Source organism: Rhinoraja longicauda, chromosome 23 (assembly GCF_053455715.1).
Source record: "Rhinoraja longicauda isolate Sanriku21f chromosome 23, sRhiLon1.1, whole genome shotgun sequence".
Classification (NCBI taxonomy): Eukaryota; Metazoa; Chordata; class Chondrichthyes; order Rajiformes; family Arhynchobatidae; genus Rhinoraja; species Rhinoraja longicauda.
Window position 1 is genome coordinate 23220676 of NC_135975.1, and position 25194 is coordinate 23245869.

General features: G+C 39.8%; 1 protein-coding gene across 10 annotated transcripts in view; it reads left to right on the top strand.

Moving 5' to 3' along the window:
• Positions 1-25194, top strand: part of anks1b (ankyrin repeat and sterile alpha motif domain containing 1B) — a 647894-nt gene that overhangs the window by 615094 nt on the left and 7606 nt on the right. For 7 of the 10 annotated variants that reach the window (XR_013548787.1, XM_078419858.1, XM_078419856.1 and 4 more), the window contains 6 exons: positions 3203-3382; positions 6463-6591; positions 7166-7237; positions 10549-10632; positions 16172-16309; positions 19194-19364. Coding sequence is in view for 9 of the 10 variants with exons in the window: in XM_078419858.1 (XP_078275984.1) it covers positions 3203-3382; positions 6463-6591; positions 7166-7237; positions 10549-10632; positions 16172-16309; positions 19194-19364 (774 nt within the window). In the remaining variant the exon portion in view is untranslated. The remainder of the gene's footprint in view (positions 1-3202; positions 3383-6462; positions 6592-7165; positions 7238-10548; positions 10633-16171; positions 16310-19193; positions 19365-25194) is intronic. The other 3 variants (XM_078419860.1, XM_078419864.1, XM_078419861.1) reach the window with 2 other exon arrangements.

Here is a 25194-nt window from a genome sequence, read left to right on the forward strand (position 1 = left end):
TTTCTTATGCATATTATAGGAAATTATATGAAAACCGTTTTGACAAATATTTTCAAATCCCCGAGATGACTGATTTTGATTTGAAGCAATCTTGTTGCTGTATATATGTATTTTACTTATTCCTTTCTCCCCTTCACAATGACCATCCGCCAACAGAAAGTGAGCAAGAGAAGAATATATATGAATGCCAAGTGCACTTCCTTTTTAAAGGAACTTTTTCTGTTATAGTTATTGCATATCTGAACTATCTGCAGTTTGTAAAATGCAAAAGCGAATGTGGCAAATACAAATGAGCTAACTGGAAAGACTATAGAATTGTTCTTGCATCATTTAAATGCCCTGCTCTTTTTTCACCCCTTCCCTGTAAAAATATGTACCTAATATTGTAATTCTTGGTTTGTTAATGTTTTTTATTACATAATGTCTGTCACTGAATTCATTTCAGATGGCCTCAGGGTGCAAAGGGAAACAGATAATTAAAGATGCATAAATAAAAGTATTATGAACAAAGTGCCATTTGAATTGTTTCTGGATATTTGGCCCTAGGAAACAGTTAATAAATACATTTTAACTGGAGTTTTCATTCAGATCATACCAGTTTCATACCTTTTGTCATGAACTTTTGTTTTTGCACCACACTTAATACAACCACCCAGTTATAAGTAAATAGGTTTTAATAAATATTAGGTTAATATATTGAATAATTCTGACTTCCAATAATTGACTTTGCCAGACTTGTAGAGGAGAAGAATGTGGCCATGGCTGCTTTGCACCCATTGGTTGAACTGAGCAGGGTAGACACAATATGCTGGACTAACTTAGCAGGACAGGCAGCATCTCTGGAGAGAAGGGATGGGTGATGTTTCGGGTCGAGACCCTTCTTCAGACCAAGCTATGACTGAAGTAGCAAAGCTAATTTCAGAAATATATTGCTGTGAATATTTCTGCTGTTTGCTGTTTCTGACTTGATAACCAGCTGGAAAGATTGCAAAGGATTAAGCCTTTTTTTGAAGGAAGGGCTAACATAGAAAAAATTGTAATTGTTTCCCATTGCCTGCCTTTCTCTGTCGCTATCGGCCAAAATGAGGACAGCTTGGTCCAGACCTCCTGCTCCAAGCCAACCTTGTAACTTTGAGTCTGTCACCAGGCTTTCTAAATGCATGCTTGACTTCAAATCTGGGAAGAGCCGTAACTTTCCCAAGCTCAGTAAGAGCAGGAATGAGACAATCATGGTTGACCTCTGCTAGAGTACATGCATTTGAAATTGATTTAGTCCGCTTTCACTATTGTTCATACACCTTTAGTGCCTAACTGGGTTTCAAGACCCAAATCCAGTTTGCCATGAAGAATGCCTCCTTTGGCTGGCCTCTCACCCATACTGCCACTCAATCAATCTAGCTGGAGAAATCCTCTTTGGAAGCAATCTTCCTTCATTTAGATCTTTATAAGTTTCATACTAGTGGATGTAAACTAGAACACGTTAAGAAATTGACTCTAGTTCCAGTCCTGCACTCGTTCTGTTCATTTTCTTAAGTTGCAATCTTGGTTTTTCTTTTACCTTAAAATATAGACCTTCCTATTCAAATGCCTCTGGGATGTTTGGTGCTTCCATCTTTTGACATCTTTACTCACATTTATCAATGAATACCCACAATCCATCTAGCTCTGCACTCAACCATTGGAGAGCAGTATTCTCTTACCAAATTCTCTTAAATTACTACCACTTCCACCTCTTCAAAAAGACCAGCAAAATATGGCACTTGGGACTTGTTTATTTGGATTATCTAAGGGCTCTTTAAAGCCTTTGGAATTCATTGTGCCATTTTAATTCATGTAGCAGCTTCTGTCCTCGTGGCATTCCCTTTCCTTTGGCTATTATTTTGTGGAAAGTGGCAGAGAGAGGTAAATAAAAATTAGAACTTTGCAAGTATAAATTTGCAAGACATTACAAATTTCCTCCAATAATAAACACATCCAGTAATGCAATCAAACACAATATTAGTGTAAAATTCTAGTGACCATTCATCAAAAGTTCATGGGGTCTGATTAAACTGCAGCTAATATCTTTGATATACAAATCATAATGTGGCTACAGAGCATCACTCAATTCTTCTCATTGAACTGAAATAAAATTTGCAAATATTTGATCCATCCCAATTTATTGAATCATTAAGTCACAAGCATGGAAACAAATCCTTTGGCATACTGATCAAGCACCCATTCTCTCCCCATTGCCTTGACTTCCCACCAGAATCTACCACTCGCAAATACTTGAGCATTTTAAAGTGGCCTATTAACCTACCAATCTGCCCGACTTGGGATGTGGGAACCCAGAGGTCATAGGAAGAATGTACAAACTCCATGCAGACTGCACCAGAAGTTAAGATTGAACTGGGTTACTGGAGCTGGGATGCACCCCATACAATTATTAACATTTGACTTCCCTGAATCTTTCAAGCACAGAATCTGCAAAAGGTGTACATTTATAAATTTTGCAAAGGATTCCTTATAAGTGTTGGTAATTGCAGCACGATTGGTGCACCATTACAGGTCAGAGTGGAAGGAAGTTTTGATCTCCTGCACTTTTCCCCACAATCTCTTGCAACTTAGGTTTCTGACCTCAACTGTTGTGGAGAAGCACAAATCTCCAGCATTTGTGGAGAAGCAAATGGGAGAGGAGAGTTATCTGGGCCACTGCTGCAAGTCTGTTAGTTGCATGTTAGATGTCATATCAAAGAAGGAAGTTGGCAGAGGATGCTAACCATTCAGGTTGATTTGAAGGAGAAATCATCATGTGGAGTAACTGTAAAGTGTAGTTTCAAAAACATTTAACTTGAGGGAATGAGAGGCCAATTTGCACAAGTACGTTTTATATACTTTTTGTTCTCGAGAATTACATTTTTATACCATTTTTACATTAATGCTGAAATAAATTTTCTAAAGAAGTTGTTTAATATTAATCTCTACCAAATAACTCTTGTTAGATTATTGGTTTTATGCCAAGATTAAAACTGAGAGATCCATTCATTTGAGATACATTATTTAGATACATTATAAATGTGTTCAGAATGTTTAATCAATTTGAAGTGCTTAGATTTCACATTGATGAACAAGGCAGAGGAACTAAACCATTAGGGCTAGGAGAGATTCAGTACATAAATCATAACATTAATTAATGCATTGCTATTTGCTTCTGGAACAGGACCCTGGGAACAACACTCCTCCTCAACTTTCCCCACCCCTTAGCCAAAGCACTTACACTGGTGGCTCTCTTGATATCCCCTCTTCCCATTTAATGATGCAAGGGGACGCAAGAAGGCGAATCAATGACAGCTACTTTGAGGATATGCCTAGGTCAAAACTGGAAAGACAAATGGCTCAGGTAAATTGCATTGAATAACATGCAATAGGCTGTTAATCTTGGGTTCCCTTTGCACTAGTTTGGCTTACTTTCCTCATAATTTTATTTTTGTAAGCTTGCTTGCCATACTATACTTCAGCACTATCTGATAATCTATCAGTTCTGTCTCTGTTATAGCTTGCTGAAATAATATTGATAATTCATCATCAATAATTAAACCTTCATTTGGGTTCTCACTGAGTTTCCTTTCTTATTTCCGTGAGTTGTAGAGATTTTCAGATTCATAGTTCGAAAGATCTTTGGTATTTACATAATTATGAGTGGTTGTTCCTATTCAGGATCCTGACTTAAGTGAAATGACAAGTGTGTCTCCTCTGTACACCAAGCAGCATATTTTGTTATCATTTTGAAATAAAAATAGAATATGCAGGAAATGCTCAGTGCATCAGGCACTTTCTGTGGAAAAAGAATAGAGTGAATGGTTCATGTCGAAACATCATGGACCTGAAAGTTTAATTCTTGTTTTGTTTTTCACGGATGCTGATCATTTCCAGATTTTTTTTTAAAAATTCTAGATTTTCAACATCTGCGGTGCATTTTGTTATAATTCTCTTTATGAATTTTAAGACATTTATATATTATTAGGTGTTGTCAAATCAGTTTTGGACTGCCAGTGTTTAAAGCATTCGTGATATTGTTTAATTAATATCCGAGCCAAAGCACACATGAGACATGAGGATCTGTTTGGCTGACTGTAGGACATATCTCGCAAATTAAAGTGCGAAAATATCTTGAGTGCAGATATTAATAGTATATTAAGACCACAAAACAGAAGTAAACTACTTGTGGGCTTGTCCACTGGAAACAATTAGGACATTGTTTACGTACCTGACCTCAAATGATTGATTTTCCCTTCCAGATTCCTCTCTAAATCTGGAAGATAGTTTGGCAATAGGTTCATAAACCTCGTAGAACTATTTGTTTTGCAAGTGAGGCCAAAATCACTGCCGAGCTTCCATCTCTTGTCTCTCCCCATTCCTATCCTACTGATAATTCTTCCCAGTGCAGTTATCACATGTGTAAGCGTAATTCAAACATTTGAATCTGAGGTCTTTGGATAAAATCTTATTTGGCAGTTTAAAAAAACTCTGACAAGTTAGACTTGAGTCTGATGGATTTTCCACTCTCTTTGCTTACATGAGAAAGAAAGCTAGTGGGGATTTTTTATGGAGCTGGTCCCTGTTACATTTATAATGATTTGAAGCTTGTTATAGAGATTCAGAGCTAATATTTAAAAATCCCTGTGAATAACATATGGGCAGGTCAACAATCTGGATACAGATGGTGAAGACCGATCAGAACATTAAACCCACTAAACAATGCCAAACTACTTGTCACTTGTCCAGTTGGGACCACCCTAATCATTATCTCAAATAAGAGAGGAGTGTTGCAACTCTGCATAAAAATAACTGCCGCACTCTGAGTAAGGCAACAAAGAAAAATAAAAGTCAAGAATAAGAAATGTGTACTTAATGCATTAAAATTCACCTTCCAGTGTTCGAGATCACAATTAATTGTCTAAATTAATTTGACAATTATCATACCTAGTGGTCTGATCAGAAACTCTCAACATAATTTTCTGGGGTTTCATACTCTCTTCTGTTTGCTTTTCTTTGCTGCTCTTTATTACTTAGACATTGAGAATGACAAAAATACTGCAACTTTCATGTCCTTGATTATCTTTTGTTAATCCTTTAACCTTCATGGTATATCTTTATCACTTTTTGTTTTGCACAGCATGTAATGATTTATTAATATTAAATGTAATTAGTCATTTGATTCTCTATTAGCATAACTAATCCTAATCTATTTTAAAACCGTTCCCTGAATCATCTAGCCTATCTCATTTTGGTATCTTCAAATTTAATATATATATATATATATATAATCTGTTATGTGCCTTCATAAGAGATCCTTGTGGTACTCTGTTGCAGATTACCTCCTTGATATGCACATCCCATGAGAGTGCCTGTATTTCGACACATCCACAATTCTAGAACCCATGCACTTGATTCATAATATCTCAATGAATGTTATGGAAAATGTTCTGAAGATCTAAGTAAAACAAATGGATTTTCACCAGCTGAGTGAAATATTTCTCAAGATATTTGACCAAAAAATCCCACAATTAGTTCATGTTTTCGATCATAGATACTGCCCTGCCACATGCAGTTTGCATTTTATCTGCCGGACATGTTTGGTAAAGGACCTAAAGTCAATTGAGATAAATACTTTGCCACCTTTTAAAAGAAAAATCCTGAATTTTCATTCTTTACAATCTCCCAGCACCTAGTGATACTTTTATAATAACACCTATATCCTGCAGCACGCGGGGTTAATGACAATCATGCAATCTACTTATACTTTTTTCCTTAAGCTGTACTTTTTAATCCAAGTAAGCTTTGCAGGCGTAGCTTGTCTTCTAGTTTAGATGCCCTATTCGTACATATTTATGTATTCTTGTCCAGTATATTTAATATTTTAAACATTTTCAATTTCCTACATTTGATTTATTTCTGAGTAGAACAATGTATTTGATTTTTAATTTCATTGTAGGTTGCCTTAGTGAAACAGTATTCCCATTCCAATCCTCAACGATATTGGTTGCCAGAATTTGATAACAACTCACTGCTGTATAGGATATCTTGCAACTCAGGGTTTGAGTTTCTTATATTGTGCTGCTCTGCTTGAATTTAATGCCGTTACTGTGGTAGAATTTTTTTTTCTAGTTCAACTATATCACATTGAAATGTTACATTGAATGTGGGATGTATATGAAGGCAAGTAAATCAGGGGTCTCAGGCTTTGCTGTATGCCATGATTATTCATTATTTTCAGTACAAGTTTTCCATATGCTTTATCTCAAATTGGATGTACCATATTCTCAGCTGGGCTTGAAAGGTCTGCACACAAAGGACTTCAGTGGACACAAATGTCACTGATAGCTTCTTGTAAATGACATCAATTGTTTTATAAGCATTCTTGCTTAAGCTGCCACGGGGTTCAGTTTTCACCTTGCCTAATTTTACGTTCCTATTTAGCAGGCAGAATGGAGTGAGCCTTCCATTACTCTTCGGCCTCCAAATGAAGCCACATCATCAACGCCGGTGCAATACTGGCAGCATCATCCTGAGAAGCTGATCTTTCAGTCTTGTGACTATGAGGCATATGTAAGTACTCATTAGATGGGAAATAAAGCAGGCTAGCATGCTGCAGTAATTTACATGCATTGGCTTCTCATGTTTTGATGGGTTTCATCTTAAAGATCAAACTTCACAAGGTAGCAATTGTTGTCAATGATAGAATACTACAAACACAACAGGTCTGCACGCCACTCTAATCAATAATGTCAATTTCTTTATTTATCTGTTATTAGCTCATATTTTACAATGCGCACCTTTCATGTTTGCTTTAAACCATATCTACTTATTTATGCAAATACCAATGAATGTAAATACCACTTTCCTAAATCCTTGCAAGATTTATGTCTATTTGCTTCATTCCAATTTAATTGCGGTGCTGGCTCGAAGGGCCGAATGGCCTCCTCCTGCACCTATTTTTAAAATTCATTCATAAATCTATTGTATGAAACTGACTTCAGATGCCGACTTTTTTCTTTTACGTAAACTTGCCGGATACCTATAGATAATTTTGATTGCAGAACAAATTTTGGACTATTGTATGTGTTTATTGCATATTTTAAGAGCATTATTGCACAGGAAAAAATAACTTGCTTGATTTTAGTACTTAGGTTCCATGTTGGTGAAGGAATTGCGAGGAACAGAATCAACACAAGATGCATGTTCTAAGATGAGGGTATGTTGCCTACTGTGCAATGTTCAATATGATAACGTGCCAGTGCAAAATTGTGTTGTGGAACTGAGATAATCATGGGCAGTTGCTCAGCAACAGTGCTTTCTTGTGATGACATGTCATGGTACAATGAACTGACACCTCAAAACAGTTATAAACTAGATTTTAAAATTATCATTTTAATTTTGTTTCAGTTATTACTTTACTAAATTCAAAGTTTATTGGGCACAGAATAGAAACAAAAGTGAGGGGTATATTGATGGAAAAAAATTGTTGACAAATGTAGCTTAATTTGCATTTGCTATGCGTACCAGCAACACTTAACGACAAAAAAACACTTCTAATCGGCAATCCCTTCGAAAACTATTAGAATTGATAGGAAACTTACCAGGTATAGAAAAATTGGAAATAGCTTCAACAAACAACTTGTGCACCAGCAATTAACCACATAATAATTTGTGGTTACAGATCAAGATGCTTATAATCTATATAACAAATTCCTCAACCAAAACTTACTGCTTTGTGCTTTCTGTTCAATGAAGCCGAGACTAGAAACATAACCAGATGGGCATTCCATCTGGGCACACATACTATGTTGAATCGTTCAGTCATCACAAAGAGTGTTCACTCAAAGACTATGTTTAATGGGAGAAGGGAAGGGAAAAATAGGCAGGCGACACAAGAAACTGCAGATGCTGGAATCTTAGGTAAACACAAAGTGCTAGAGGCACTCAGTGGATCTGGCAACATCTGTGTGGGAATGGACGGAAGTCTTGCAGGGCAGGACCATTCTTCAGATTGATAGGAGTGGTCAGGAGAAAACTAGAAAAGAGAGGTGGTTATGGGACAAAATCTGGCAAGTGATAGGTGGGATACAGGTCAAGGGGGGGTGGGGTTGTTTGGCAAAGGATGGGATAAGTGACAGAGCCTGACAATGAAAAGGAGACCAAGTGTTTCAGATAAGGAGGAAGAGAAGAAGTGAAATGTAAAGCTGGAGGGAGGGTTTGAGTGGAAGACGAGGTAGAGTGGAAAGAAGGGTGATAAAAGGAAAATAGGGAACCTGGATGGGAGGCATGTATGAAGGAGGGTAGGGATTGGGAAATAACTAAGGTGACTGTGGGGAGGGTGGGTTTGTTGGGAGGTGGTGGGAGAAATGGGTGCGCACCAGGGTGGGTGGGTTATAATTTGAAGTTGAAGAATTCATTGTTCATACTGTTGGGTTGCAGGCTACCCAATTGGAATATAAGGTGCTGTGGGTAGCCTCACTCCGGCAATAGAGAAGGCCCAGGACAGAAAGATTGGTATGGGAATAGGAAGGTGAGTTAAAATGGTTGGCTGTCAAGAGATCCAGTAGGTCTTGGCTGACATGTTTTCTGAAGAAAGAGGACATCTTGAATATGAATAACTACTTGCCTTTTTGACGTGTTTACATCTCTTGCATGTCAATAATCATGAGAAAAATTCATTTCATTTTTTGGTGGCACTGGTGCCTGAGTGCACAGACCAGTAGAACACAAGGTTATTGGTACCTGGTCAGACTGAAAAGAAGCTCTTGCTTCACTGTGCAGTTTGTCGTCTATCTTTCAGATGACAATAGCCAAGAAGGAAGTGGCATATTTTACACTCTAATTCACAAGTAAATACAGGCCCAGTGCTGTCAAACGCTCATCATATGTTAACCCAATCATTCCTGGGATTCATTATTCGTAAACCTCCTCTGGACCCGCTCCAGCATCTGCACATATTTCCTCAGATATGGGGCCCAAGGTTGCACACAATACGCCAAATGCGGTCTGACCAGTGCCTTATAAAGCCTCAGCATTACATCCCTGTTTTCATATTCTAGTCCTCTCAAATTAAATGCAAGCATTGCATTTGTCTTCCTTGCTACCGATTCAACTTGCTAATTCACCTTTTGGGAATCCTACACCAGCACTTCCCAGTCCCTTTACACCTCCAATTTCTGAATTTTCTCCCCATTTAGAAAATGATCTACGCCTTTATTCAAACTACCAAAGCTCCACACTTTGTTACATGATTAAAATTTGATTTGATTAAAATATGCCATGAGTGTTATTAAAAAATGGATCACCCTACTAGGATAAAAATATTGGTAATGATGTGTGAGGAAGTTACAGAAAGAGTAAGAATTCAGTTGCAATGTTCACTTAACAAATTAGTTGGGCATAAGTGCAGTTGCATAAGTGCAGTTGCTGGATGCTTGCACTTACCAACAAATACCAGCGTCTTGCACTTACCAACAAATACCAGCGTCACACTCCCTGCTCCGATGGGCAGGTGGAAAAGAAGATGGTTTCCTTTCCTTGAAGATAGAATTTGGGTGACTTAATGCAGCACGCTGTAAGATGTTGCAGAAATCAACAAATGCAATCTTAAATAATGCTGAGCCTCGAAATCTGAAAGTCGCCATAACCTGACATACGTGGGCCACACGAGCGATGTAACAAGCGAGACACATTTCAGTAGGGACCTAGTTTGAGTGTTGTCCTCTGTTGTTCTTTGAGTAAATAAGAGCCATACTTTCTCAGATGAATGAGTTTGAAAATCTCAATGTAGACAAATGTTGCCGGTTTCACTGGAATTTATGCTGTTTGGGCAAATTGGATGCAAGATAAAACAGGCCAGGGAAAATGACAATCCTGTTAGAAAATGAGGTGACAACTTTCCAAATTTCACCCCCCTTCGTCTCCCCCTCCCCTTCCCTTCCCCTCCTCCCCACTCCATCACCTTCAACCCCCCTCCACCACCCTTATCCCCCCTCCACCCCTCCTCCCTCCTCACCCCCTACTCCATCCCCCTCAACCCCCCTTATTCCCCCCTCCTCCCCCCTCCCTCCCTCCCCCTCCTCCCTCCCCCTCCTCCCTCCCCCTCCTCCCTCCCCCCTCCCTCCCTCCCTAGGAGATAGATTTAAACTTTAAAATGTGAATAACTTTTAAAATATAACACCAATTTCAACGAAACTTCTTCCATTAGCACCAAAGGGACGACGGTGAGTAAAGTGGGCTAAAATTGTCGCACTATTGTGTACCGTTTGGCTATAGTTCAGGAACGAACAAACAAACAAACGAGAGTTTTAGTATATAGATGTAAGGCTTTATCTTCCTTGAAAAACATTGTAGTTCACAATTGCATCCTTCACTTTGTTGGTTTAAGAACTGGTACTGATATTTCAAAAATAGAAATCTGTATCCAGCAAGTAGTAAATAATGAACTTGTTATGCAATTTATTGACAATATTTCATGGTCTTAAAGTTTTGACTTTTGGAAAAATAAGTTACTATCCTGCTTTCCAGGCTTCAGAACAAATTAAAAAGATTCCAACAATCATACTTTCAATTTCGTACAAAGGGGTAAAATTCATTGATGCGACAAATAAGGTAAGTGAGAAAAGCAGCTGGCCACTGTTTCAGTTACAAATAATTTGGTGAAACTGATATTGCTTTTAAATAAAACGTTGCTATGTGGGGAACAATGGAAGTTGGAGAGATTCTGGGCATATTTAAGGTCAAGTTCATGTCTAATTGAGATTGGTCGAATGGAAGTCTTCCAGCTCTGAACTTCCAAAGTTTACAAGTTTGGGCGAAGCTGAAAATCAGATTGGTAGTCAAGTCAAGTCAATTTTATTTGTATAGCACATTTAAAAACAACCCACGTTGACCAAAGTGCTGTACATCTGATTAGGTACTAAGGAAAAAAATGAAACATACAATAGCACGCAAACAGTTCACAGCGCCTCCTCAATGAGCCTCAAACGCTAGGGAGTAGAAATAGGTTTTGAGCCTGGACTTAAAGGAGTCGATGGAGGGGGCAGTTCTGATGGGGAGAGGGATGCTGTTCCACAGTCTAGGAGCTGCAACCGCAAAAGCGCGGTCACCCCTGAACTTAAGCCTAGACCGCGGGATAGTGAGTAGCCCCAAGTCAGTCGACCTGAGGGACCTGGAGTTAGAGAGGGGGGTTAGAAGATTTTTGATGTAGGGGGGGGGAATGTCCATTTAGGGCTTTATACGTGAATAGGAGGAGCTTGAAGTTGATTCTGTACCGTACAGGGAGCCAGTGGAGAGAGGCCAGAATCGGGGTGATGTGGTCCCTTTTACGGGTACCCGTCAGGAGTCTCGCTGCGGCGTTTTGGACCAGTTGCAGGCGGGACAGGGAAGATTGGCTGATCCCAGTGTATAGGGAGTTGCAGTAGTCTAGGCGGGAGGAAATGAAAGCGTGAATGATTTTTTCTGTGTCGTCGAATTGGAGGAAAGGTTTGATTTTAGCTATGGTTCAAAGTTGGAAGAAGCTGGCTGTGCACAGGTCTACACAATGGAACTGTGTTTGCTAACTTGGCTCCTAGTTTCAAGAAAGGGAGAGAAGGTCAATATAGTTGTACTTCAAAGTGTGAAAAAGATGTTGATATATGAGCAAAAAGGTATTGTGACAAAAAGCATTTCTACAAGCGAATATACAACTGTGAGAAAAGTGAAGTGCAACATCCAAGACATAAAATGTGAAACCAAAAAGCATTCACTCTGCCTATACTTAATTTCAGACACCAGTTACCACCAGCTATTTTATGGATATTGCCTAAAAGGCCTGTCCCACTTAGGCGATTTTAAGGCGACTGCCGGCGACTAGGCTGTTGCTGACAGTTCGCCGGGGTGTCGCGGGCATGATCGTGAGGAGTCTTCCAAAAATCGTAGTGGATCACGGCGCGTCGCTAAGAAATCATCCGGTTTGAAATTTCTCGGCGACAGCTGGCTTGTCGCCAGGTATCGTTGCTTATTGCGGGCGCTGTTGCCTGCTGTCCCCAGGTTTGCTAGGTTCGCTTAGATGCATTTAGAAGCACATAATATTAAAATAAGTAAAGTCATTTCAAAATACCATAAAATGCTTGTGTTTAACCAATTTATTTACCGTCAGGACATTTGACAGGTAGATTGGAGGCGACAGTTTGACGGTCAGGTAAGCGTGGGAATTTTCGCGATGTTTATGGCCATCAGCCATTATATTTAAAGTGGGCTCCAAACCCAGGTATGCAACCCAGAAACCAGATATGCATCTTCCTTACATTTTCAAAGAATGCCCACACACTTTTCACAAAAATCCACTTAACCACTTTTAAAATATTTTTTTTTAAAACAGCTATCAGTAAACTGGAAGTCAATCCATTTTATTCCTTGTTACAGTGAAGCTTGGGTTTCAAGTAACCCAGGCAAGTTTTTGTTATATCAAAACTCTCAAGTACTTACCGACTTGTCAGTAATTTCAGCGAAAATTAGGATACCGGAGAAGCATTGACAGCGTGGGAATTTTCGCTATGTTTCCGAAGACGCTGTAATCTCGACCTGACTCGGCATTGTCGTGGTCATTGTCGTCGGGTAAAAGAAAATTTTGGCGATCTGCTACGACTTTGACAGTCGCCGGCGGTCGCCAAAAAAATCACCTAAGTGGGACAGGCCCTTAACTCAGTTAATCTTCTGTGGACAGGATCTTTAAATATACATAAAGAAGATAAATTAAGCCTCACTAGGGATTATCAATCTAACCTTTCCTTCTATATTAATGATTTGGACGAGGGAATTGAATGCAACATCTCTAAGTTTGCGGATGACACGAAGCTGGGTGGCAATGTTAGCTGCGAGGAGGATGCTAGGAGGCTGCAGAGTGACTTGGATAGATTAGGCGAGTGGGCAAATGCATGGCAGATGCAATATAATGTGGATAAATGTGAGGTTATCCACTTTGGCGGCAAGAACAGGAAAGCAGAGTATTACCTGAATGGTGACCGATTGGGAGAAGGGGAGATGCAACGTGACCTGGGTGTCATGGTGCACCAGTCATTGAAAGCAAGCATGCAGGTGCAGCAGGCAGTGAAGAAAGCGAATGGTATGTTGGCATTCATAGCAAGAGGATTTGAGTTTAGGAGCAGGGAGGTTCTGCTGCAGTTGTACAGGGCCTTGGTGAGACCGCACCTGGAGTATCGTGTGCAGTTTTGGTCTCCTAACCTGAGGAAAGACGTTCTTGCCTTAGAGGGAGTACAGAGAAGGTTCACCAGATTAATCCCTGGGATGGCGGGACTTGCATATGAGGAAAGACTGGATAGACTGGGCTTGTACTCGCTGGAATTTAGAAGATTGAGGGGGGATCTTATAGAAACATATAAAATTCTTAAGGGGTTGGAGAGGCTAGATGCGGGAAGATTGTTCCCGATGTTGGGGGAGTCCAGAACCAGGGGTCACAGCTTAAGGATAAGGGGGAAGTCTTTTAGGACCGAGATGAGAAAACATTTCTTCACACAGAGAGTGGTGAGTCTGTGGAATTCTCTGCCACAGAAGGTAGTTGAGGCCAGTTCATTGGCTATATTTAAGAGGGAGTTAGATGTGGCCCTTTTTGCTAAAGGGATCAGGGGGTATGGAGAGAAGGCAGGTACAGGCTACTGAGCTGGATGATCAGCCATGATCATATTGAATGGCGGTGCAGGCTCGAAGGGCCGAATGGCCTACTCCTGCACCTATTTTCTATGTTTCTATGTTTCTATATCATTCACCCTTCACCAGATTCCTTCCTTGCATCAAGCAACATCCATGTCTACCGGATATTTCCACACCAGTTTCTTCTGCTTTTATATAAAAGTCGTCGTTGCCATTTCATGGTAGTTTAAGTAATTCCACTAGCCCATTTCAAAATTAGATCACTTAGTAGTGTATATATTTTGCACTGATCCGTGTAATCTTACATTGATATCGCAGTTTATTCTTATTTTTATAGTTACATAACCTTATATATTACATAAATCTTGTGTTTTTCATCTGCTCACCAAAGTTAATGCACAGAGCATTTTTAAGTATGATACATTGCAGGTATCATACTAAGTACCATTGCAAATAACTGTTATGAAGCATTTTCATTGACAAGAGATTAATCGACAGGCGTATGCTGCTTTAAAATGTCTTCCATTGCCGTTTTTAAAAAATGGTTCAAGGACCTTTTATAGCACCAAATGGTCACATGGCCATCAGGTGGGGTCTGGTGATCAGTCACCTCAGACCTAGGCATTACACCTGGCTCACTGTTCTTTACCGGATGGCCATTGCAGCAGGGCCTGATGTTTGACTGAAATCGGAGAAAAGGGGCAGAGTAAATTTGCCTGATTGTATTGGGAACAAAGAAAGTCTGAAGAGGAATCCCGACCTGAAACGTCATCTATTCACATTCTCCAGCGATGATGAGTTACTCCAGAACTTTGTGTCTTTTTTTTGTAAACCAGCATTGGCAGTTCCTTGTTTCTACAAAAAAGAGCCTATTTTAAAAGGTCCAGAGTATTTGTTATCTAAAAAAAAAAATTCATGCATGGAAAGATGTGGAGCACACGAGAAGTTCATGCATCGATGAAACTGATAAAACTGTGCAGATTTCTGCAAAGTATTGTATTACTACATACTCTTTGAATTCACTCCGAATCACTAAATGATGAGCCGGAGGAAAGGCTTCTGATCTGCAACCAAGTTAGTCTCACATTGAAATATTGTTTGAAAATGGCTGCAAGTCATTTAACGCTCAAAGCCCCAGAAAACTAAATGTTGTCCCAGGACCGTGGCAGATACCAGAGAATTGACGTGTGGCAGCTGAGTTTCAGCTATAGGTTATCATCTCTCTCTATTTATAACTGAAGTCTGCCAGCGGTCTTCGTTATAATGTGCCGTCACATTTCAGCTTGAAATATTTGGTGTCGGATTGAAATATTTGGTTTCATGGAGACCAGATTTCACTGCTGGTTAGCTGCTGGGGGTGTAGAGAAGTGATGCCGAACAGTAGTGAACATACTTGCACATGTAAGACTTCCACACGTGCGTACTGCAGCAGAGAAGAAACTGGGAGGTCAGGTCAGTTGTGCATGCTGCCCTGAACTTGACTATCATTGAGACCAGGGGTATTTTGGAGGATGCAAAGGAAAAGAGCTAAATATAATTTATATCTACAGCCTCGACCTAATGGTGGTGATCACTGGCATGTCAAATGCTGTTCTGTCATGTTGGCTGTTGACTTTCATTTAAAAGATTTTGGATTAATCTTTTTCCTCATTTCCTGTGCAACCACAAGGTATGATCTGAGATCAGCACACTCCATCTTATTTGCCATTTGTTTCGATAAAGCAGCTGGTTCAATTTGCCTGAGTCACATTTGTTGCTGCCGAAATCTGATATTATCAGAAGCTTTTCCTCCAGCTCATCAATTAATGATTGTATCTGTTTTCATGTTACAATTTTAGTATTGATGATTGCTAACAAAGAGTTTGAAGGGAGCCTTGTAATACGATACCATGCAGGATTCGGCAGGAATAATTTTGGGGGGAAAAGTTACCAAATGGAAATGTATTGCTGAGTATCTCCATCATTATGTGAGGTCAGACAATTAATCCTTATATGATTGTTCAATGCTTGCTGCTCCTGTCCTGCTGTTCTTCGTCTTTCTCATTACATTTTTACTATATTGAAATTTGAAGAACTAGTTAATTATCATTTGTGCACTGAAAGCCATGTACAAATGATGCTCCTCGCCTTACGATGCTTCGACTTACGATATTTCGATCTTGCGATGGTGCAAACAGTAGAGACCCGTAGCAAGCCGCAGCTCAGAAAATAGATCAGTAATCAGAAAATGTTAAGCCATACATATAATTGCCAAATGCTTAAAATATAATATTCATTAACAGTGAAGCACAATAATACAAAGTAAACAGGCAGTGAATGAGTAACTTCTGACAAAAGTTAGATTAGTAGAATTGAATAAATGCACTGCTTTCTTCAACCAAATATAAAAAGACCAGAAAGCCATCTGTATGTTTCAACTTGTTAGCTTTGTATAATGAAGTATTTTTGTGTTCAGTTCTGCAGATGTCTCAACTTCAATGCCTTTTTGTACTCTCTGCAGAATATCATCACAGAGCATGAAATTAGGAATATTTCTTGTGCTGCTCAGGACCCTGAAGATCTTTCCACCTTTGCCTACATCACTAAAGACTTAAAGTCAACTCACCACTATTGTCATGTATTCAGCGCTTTTGATGTGGTCAGTCTCTCACTATCTTTCATCATTTTGTTTTGATGTTTATGGGGGTTCTGATACATGCTTTTTACTTTTGCCTCACATGGGCCACACTTCATTAGTAAACAGCCAATTTCATGAGTTGGGCTGCTCTCACTTTTGATGGAACCACAAGCTGTAGTTATTGTTTCAGTGGATTTCAACATAATTTGAATTCTTTGAACCATTGCAAAGATTTGAGAGTTGTTCAAGATTAGAAACAGTGTACATTCGTAGTCCACGCATGTAAAACCTTGATATTGACCACATGAATTGCCTTAGATTTGCAGGAAAATGAGAAAGCTTTTGCTTTAATGTGGCTCATAGAAGTATATAGATTACTAGACCCGTTGGGCCCAAACCTCTCCTGCGGGCCCGGCAACCCTCCCCCAACTGACGACACTCACCCACTCCATACCCCCTCAACCCCCTCATTGGCCACCACTCCCGTCACTCAGGCGGGTCCCACCCCCTCCGAGCGGCATCCCTCCCCCAACTGCGCAAGCGTGGATCCAGCGGCCATCTGATGTAATTATTAGATCATCGGGCCCCAACTGCGCAGGCGCGGACCCGTTGGGTTCCCATTGTGACGTCGAAGACGGAGGTATTACTGCACAGGCGTGGCTGACGGGCAGGGTAAATGGAAAAGGGATTTATTAAAGTTTAAAAAGTGATTTTTAAAGTTTAAAAAGTGAATAACTTTTAAAATATAACAATCATTTGAACCGCATGCCAATGGTGAGTAAGGTGGGCCTATAATTGTTGTGCTATATTGTACCGTTTTGGCTGTATTTCGGGAATTATCCATATTCTATATTTACATGAAATCATGTGATGTACCTCCATAAAATGATTTAAAGAATGAACATTTTTACATTATTTATGATTTTCCTGCAATGAATGAACTGTTGCCAATTATTCATAACTGGCAAAAAAATAGATTTTTTTGATTTGGATGCATTCGTTTCATTGATATTGTGGAGTATAGATAATTCCAAACAACACATAGTTTGCTTTGGGAATACACTTGATAATCTTCTTGGTATTTGATCATATTCTATCTCAAACATTTTCCCATGATATTTTTCATATTCCTCACAATGTTACATTTCAGAGGCAAAGTGTTCACTTTCCTGGCATTGAAGCTGATTGTGTGGCACAGTTGGCAGTCACATTATGTAAAGAACGCATTCTAGACATGAATCTTGAAACTCTGTTGAGTGAGGCTGTTACTGTACACATGCACAGCAGTTATCGATGGAAAATAAAGTGTTTGCTCTCTGTTAGCCACTAAATTCCCCAGAACAATTTTTACCTTTGATAATATATGACTTAACCTGTCGTTAGAATGTTAGTACTTTATCAAATATTGATCAATTGTATATATAAATCCCAAATATTCGGTGATTTAATTAAAAAAATTAGCCATTTTGAGATTCTCAATAGATGTGAGGTTACATTGCAATCTTAGTTCAGAGAAATTGATTGTAATAACATCAGGCTAAGGGACTGTCGATGAAAACTAGCCTCTCGACTAACTCGAGTACATTTACATTTGTTTAAATGTCAATTAATGTACATTGTCCCTTTTACAAATAAATTATTTAAAAAAATTAAGAGAACCTGAAGCTGATGCAGTGCTTGCTCTGAACTTAAAGCAAGAATTGCTTTCTATTATGGATTCAGATTTTACATGCATTTTTGTTCATCCTACTAGTACCCACATTTATTCTTGTCTTGCCATTTTATAAAAAGGTAAGAATTGCATTATATTGAAGATTATTTTGTGAACCCTAAATGCACATGTTTTTCAACCAAGGTTCAATCCACTTTCAATGGGGCAGTAAACAGTTTTCACCCTTTTTTAAAAAATGGTAACAATTGGAACAAATGTGGGTACTGGAGGAAGTTTGAGCATAAATGAATGTAAAATGAATGTCACTGCTGCAGAAGCCACCTGATAGAATCAAAAATAAAGCTGCAGTGGAAAATATTGTTTCCATGGAGATGCACAGTGTTGCAGTTGGATTTGTTGGGAGTAAGCACATTAAGATATTAGAAACCTCAATCTCACAAACTGGTGAGAACATGCAATCTTTGAATCATAATTATGTTATGTAGCCTAAAACAATATGCAATTAGGTCATTTGAATAATCTGTCAAAATCATTTCTGGATTATCTGTATATTAAAACTCTCGTTTGTTTGTTTGTTCCTGAACTACAGCCAAAACAGTACACAATAGCGCAACAATTTTAGGCCCACCTTACTCACCGCCATCCCTTTGGTGCTAATGGAAGATGTTTCATTGAAATTAATGTTATATTAGTGTTTAAAGTTTAAATCTATCTCCTAGGGAGGGAGGGGTGGGGGAGGAAGGATAAGGGGGGTTGAGGGGGATGGATTGGGGGGGGGGGAGGGGGAGGAGAGGGGGGGAGGAGAGGATGCTGCACCAATGCAGGAGAGGTTTGGGCTCAACGGATCCACTTGGTCTAGTTTCTTTTAGATATTAATGCCTTCTGATGTCAAATCAAGACCCCATTAGTTGACTCCAAAACAACATCAACAAGAAATATAATTTCAGGTTTAAGCTGCTGGAACATGTGCTCAATGCAATATTTGGCTATAATTATGAAACATGGCAATTTTAATCTAATATTGCTACTTTAAATAAGCAAAACCAAAAAAAAAAAGTGATAGAACAAGACATTCATCATTCTCAATTTGATAAAATGAATTGGAATACCACAGAGCTTGCAACTGGCACTACTGAATTATTAATGTGGATGGTGCATACAATTCCATTATTGTTATTATTCCTAACTTTTTTCGGATTGCTCATAGAAATCCAACATGTTTTCTTTCACCAGAATTTAGCCTATGAAATCATTTTAACACTGGGACAAGCCTTTGAAGTGGCTTATCAGTTGGCCCTGCAAGCCAGGAAAGGTGCCCAAGGCCCACCAACAATGCAAGATAGCCTTGAAAGCAAAGCTGGCAAACCCATCCCAAAACCACGAGCAAGTATCCGGAAATCTGTGGTAAGAGCCTAATAAGCAGATAGATCCTTAGCAACAGGATGGATCCTCTTCTGCTTGTGATTGGCACCAAGAAAGTCAGCACGGTGGGCTCTTATTTGTGAAGAGGTGTCTCCCAGACATCAAGCAGATGCAAAATTGTTTAACATGCAGTAAACAGTCAGAAGACGATCCAGTTAACAATGACTTTTCAATGGTAATTGTACAAATTAATTCCCATCTGAAAAATATAGGTTTTATGTGCTGCTGGGAGCAGTTACAGACAGTAAATCGAGATTGAGATTTCTCCATTGGGACCATAGCAAGCCCAAGCTTGCCTTTGTCACCAACAAAGGAGTTGTAATCAGTCCAAGAAATTTATTTGTTGGCTCCGTGTTAATCATTAATCATATGGGCTTTCTAACCTCCGCTATTTATCAGTGAGTAAGCAGAGAAAGGGGCAAATGTATTTATAATCTAGTCTTCTGAGCAGTAAACTCCACACCTCCTGGTGCCCAGTTGTAAGGTTGAATGTGCCAGCAGCCTGGCAACAAGCTGGTGGCTCATCCTCCTAGCCCAGGCTTCTTTGTAAGTAGGGTAGATTAAAATGTGGCTAAATGGAACTCTCACCAGACAGCTCGTGCAGATAGTTCTTAATAACATGCAACATGAAAAAAATACACCAGCTCAAACACATTTCTGCTTGAATACAGCCTATCTATCAGCTCTTAAAATATGGAATACATCTACTTTTTCAAGATAATGTTGCTTGAAATTAATGTCAAAAATTAATCGCAGATTTAATAACTGACTAGAAAAAATACCTCTGATCAAATATGATTATGGTATCACACATCTTCACAAATTTGGTTCACACAAATCCTTAGTTTTATCCCGAAATCTGCAGGAATTCTTCAATGACAAGAATGTTGAGGTTGGCCAGATCGTACTTAAAATGCGTATTGTTTTGAACAGGTTATGATTTGCTGTTACCGTGTGTCAGAGATAACAAGAGCTACCACATGAATAAGATGTGAAGGCAATAATTCATGTTTTGTTTATTTTGGTGCTTCTGGTTTCTTCAATTTTGAAGAATTAAGCCTGTATTAAGCTTGTATTTTCCAATGAAAGTAAGAAAAGTAATAAATGATTTGCATACTGTTCAAGTTTCCCCCTTCACGGGAGCATCAAACCAACCCTCCACCCTCACCCCACTCCTTGTTCATTGTAATCGGTGCCACCTCAGATTCGGATGGATGATAATAGTTTGGTCTATGAGAAGCACATCAAGTCCTTCCCTCATTACTTTTCTTCATCAAAGACATGCTGCTTATTTATGACCAGCTGTTGATGAACTTAGTTTCTAATATACAGCTTTGGTTATACTGTAAACCCTGCAATTATCTCACATTGGAGAAACCAAAAATACCTTTTGTATAAAAAAAGGTTAACCAAAATTGCCTCGTATACCTGGGTAAAAGAAAATCACCACTGTTAGAGAAAATCCAGTTTAACATTCTTTCTGTAAAGTGTCAAATACAAATAAAATTTGAAAAATACTGAGATTTGAAGAAGCTTTTATGTTTTCCAGCAGAAATCTGCTTCAAATGTTTTTCTGATGGTCCTTAATTTGAAGAATGATTTCAAGATTAGTTGAGTGGATACTGAATTGTTATTAAACTTGAATTCTGCCACTGTAGGCAGTGGGAGCAACTCTGATTTCACCTACAGGAGCAAATTAGAACAACATTTTCTGATTTGTTAATCCAACAATTGTATTTTTTAATGTCAACAATCTTGGTCATGTCAGCTCCATCTTCTTTAGTTGCTATCCCACTCTCTATACTCTATGTCATCTCTATACATCTACTACAAACCTACTGACTCCCATAGCTATCTTGACTACACTTCTTCCCACCCTGTTTCCTGTAAAAACTCTATCCCTACTCCCAATTCCTCTGTCTACGCCGCATCTGCGCCCAGGATGAGGTGTTTCATACTAGGGCATCACAGATATCCTTATTCTTTAGGAAATGGGGGTTCCCCTCTTCCATTATAGATGAGGCTCTCTCCAGGGTCTCCTCTATATCCCGCAGCTCCGCACTTGCTCCCCCTCACCTCATTCGTAACAAGGATAGAGTTCCCCCTTGTCCTCACGTTCCACCCCATCAGCCGTCGTATACAACAAATTATCCTCCAACGTTTCCGCCACCTCCAATTGGATCCCACTACTGGCCACATCTTCCCATCTCCACCCCTTTCTGCTTTCCGCAGAGACCGTTTCCCCCCTAACTTCCTGGTTCCTTCCCACCCAAACCACCCCCTCCCCAGGTACTTTCCCCTGCAACCGCAGGAGGTGCAACACCTGTCCCTTTTCCTCCCCCCTCGACTCCATCCAAGGACCCAAACAATCTTTCCAGGTGAGGCAGAGGTTCACCTGCACCTCCTCAAGCCTCATCTATTGTATCCGCTGTTCCAGATGTCAACTTCTCTACATTGGCGAGACCAAGCACAGGCTCGGCGATCATTTCGCTCAACACCTTCGCTCAGTCCACCTTAACCAACTTGATCTCCCGGTGACTCAGCACTTCACCTCCCCCTCCCATTCCCAATCTGACCTTTCTGTCCTGGGCCTCCATTGTCATAGTGAGGCCCAGCGCAAATTGGAGGAACAGCATCTCATATTTCGCTTGGCCAGTTTACACCCCAGCGGTATAAACATTGACTTCTCTAACTTCAGATAGTTCCTCTGTCCCTCTCTTTCCCCTCCCCCTTCCCAGTTCTCCCACTAGTCTTCCAGTCTCCTACTACATCCTATCTTTGTCCCGCCCCCTCCCCTGACATCAGTCTGAAGAAGGGTCTCGACCTGAAACGTCATCCATTCCTTCTCTCCCGAGGTGCTGCCTGACCCGCTGAGTTACTCCAGTATTTTGTGTCTACCTTCTATATAGACAATTGTGTCCAAGGCATCCTTTCTAAGCACTTGCTCAGTCGGCATATTCAGGCAATTCAGGATACAGATGATTAATGAGAGAATCATTCTTGGATTTTGCTTGCGAATTGCCTGTCCTGGCCTCATTCATAGCACTGCTAGTTATTAATAGCATTCACATGCTGCAGGCAAAACACTACTGCTTCCCCATAAATTCTCAGTATGACAGTTTGGCCTCACCCTGTTGAAAATAACAGTATAATTTAATAGCACTGATATAGAGCATCGGTAAACCACCCCGCAAGAGAGTAACTGGTGTTAAAGGTAGCTAAAAATGGCCTAAATGGGCTGATCAAAAATCACATAATATCATTAATATCACTAGCTGGACTCACTAAGACTTCTCATTCAACTGATAACTAGGAGCTGGTCTAAAAGGTTTCATGCATTAGGCAAGCATGAAAAAAGGTGAAGGATAATATGTTTTGGCATGGATTCCAGGAGTAACTGCACCAGTTCCTTTTGCATGGATCTTGTGAGGAGATGCATATGTCCTATGGGCTTTTCAAAAGTAAAGGCTGCATGGTTCCAATGTGTGGAAACAAACCTTGGCACCATTTGCATTCCCTAATGAGCACGAAAGCTGTTCTGTCTGTTGTTTATTTTAATTGAATCGGCCATTCTGTTAGCTCAAGATGCATTTTTAGTTTCTCGCATTCTGTAGAATAATGCACCTTGAGCTGAAGAATGGGATATGTCAGGGAAAGGAGTCAAGCCTGTTCTCTCCAAATCGGCTCCCAATAATCAGAATATCAGGGCAGCACAGTGGCCCAGTGGTAGAGTTGCTGCCTTACAGTGCCAAGGACCTGAGTTTGATCCTGACCATGGATGCTGTCTGTGCAGAGTTTGTACGTTCTTTGTGACTGCGTGGGTTTTCTCCGGGTGCTCTGGTTTCCCCCCACATGCCAACGAAGGTTTGTAGGTTAATTGGCTTCCGTAAATTGTCCCTAGTGTGTAGGATACAACGAGCGTACAGGCAATTGAGGGTAGGTGCAAAAAGTGTGCCAAAGGATCTGGTTCCACGCTGTATCTCAAAACAAAACTAAATCTGATACAGTCGTCAAAGATATGGCAGTTGCTGGGCTGTCAAATATGCTGGAGCTGAGTTGGATGTATCTATGAGAATTGGAAGAATGGGATGTCAAGGAAATGGTTCTCTGTTTTTCCAAGACATGCGAGCGAAGAAAGAGAAAATATATTATCGGGGGGCAGGGTGCTATTGTTCTGCCAATGTATGACTTGCAGCTGGGTAACAGAAACCAGGATGACTAAATCTAAAGTACACTTTCAGAATTGTGAGTCGCAGATAGTAGGCTTAATTATTGGCTTTTATCCTTCGTACAGCATGAAATACCATTGTATTCCAGAGTACTGCAATGCAGATTCAGTTCTCAATTGAGAGATAATGAAACCATGCATACCGTATGTAATTTATTTCTAGTATACTTACTCTCTGAAACTATCTGAAGATTTACTTGGTAAGAAAATGTCGGAGAGGCCTAAATAGCTGGAAAACTTGGCAAGGCCAGGGACACATGACCCAACAATAACAGCAGGGCTTTGGTTGCATTGAGTTGCTTCCCATCTTGCCCAATAGAGAGCCAAATGGACATCATACCTAAGGATGACTATTGTCAGGAGGGTTTCCAACAATAGGGGTGAGTGACTGGCACACAAGAGGGGTAAGTGGAGAGTTGGATAGACAGCAAGGTGGGTGCAATGGAAATGGATCGATAACCCTAAATGCTGGAAATCTGGGCTAAGAAAGGCTGGTGACCTGGGGAATCGGGGAAAGCATTCTTACTCACAAGGTGTGCCAAGGGAGTCACTTAGCTGTGCAACCAGAAGGTCTTACCTCTGTGTAGTAAGTGTAAATGATCACCCTGTCTTCAGGGAATACAAGACACCTCGACATCAATTGTAATTTCACTGGCATGACATAGCCAAGTTTGGTTGCACAACTTCACGTCAACCCAACCCTATCATACCTCCCATTTATTACCAGTAGATTCATATCGAGGCTATTACCAGTATCCTTTTTTAACCAGTTTAACTCCTTCAAGCAAAGGTGTTTGACTTTGTATGTGTGTGTGTGTGTGATTCTTCAGGAACCAATGATCCTCCACTGCTCGTCAGTTATCTATCTCTAAATAAATGTTTTTCAAGGCTCATTCACTGGATGTATTCAAGAAAGAGTTGGATATAGCTCTACGGGCTAACGGAATCAAGGAATATGGGGAGAAAGCAGGAACGGGATACTTATTCCAGATAATCAGCCATTATCATATTGAATGGTGGTGCTGGCTCGAAGGGCTGAATGGCCTACTCCTGTACCTATTTTCTATATCTGTTTTTGATGATGAAAAAAATGGCATTTTGCCAGCAATCTTTTGTGACAAAAACAAATGCAGAAAATCTAACTTGTTCATCAAGATTCCTGTCTTCCCCGAACAACTATTACAGTCAGTTAATAGCTTATCAGTTGAGAATGTTTTCACTCTTTTTAAAATTGTACTAGCATATTATATCACTAAATATATTTAACACTTTGAAACCATCCAATCCTGAGTATAGAATTCCATAGTAAAGGCAAAACAAAAAAAAGCTGCTTATACTAGAAATCTGAAATAAAACAGAAAATGCCGGAAACACTCAAAAGGTCAGGAGGCAACTGCAAAGAGAGACAATAGACATTTTGGCTTAGAAGTCCTTCATCTGGACATAATTTACAGCAATTTCCACGAGTTTTATTGAACAAGCATAGGAAATCTCTGAATAATATTCACTCAGTAAAACCATGAGAAGAAAATTGAATTGGTAATAGTACTGAGTGATTAGATTTGTGCTAGAACGTCTACACGG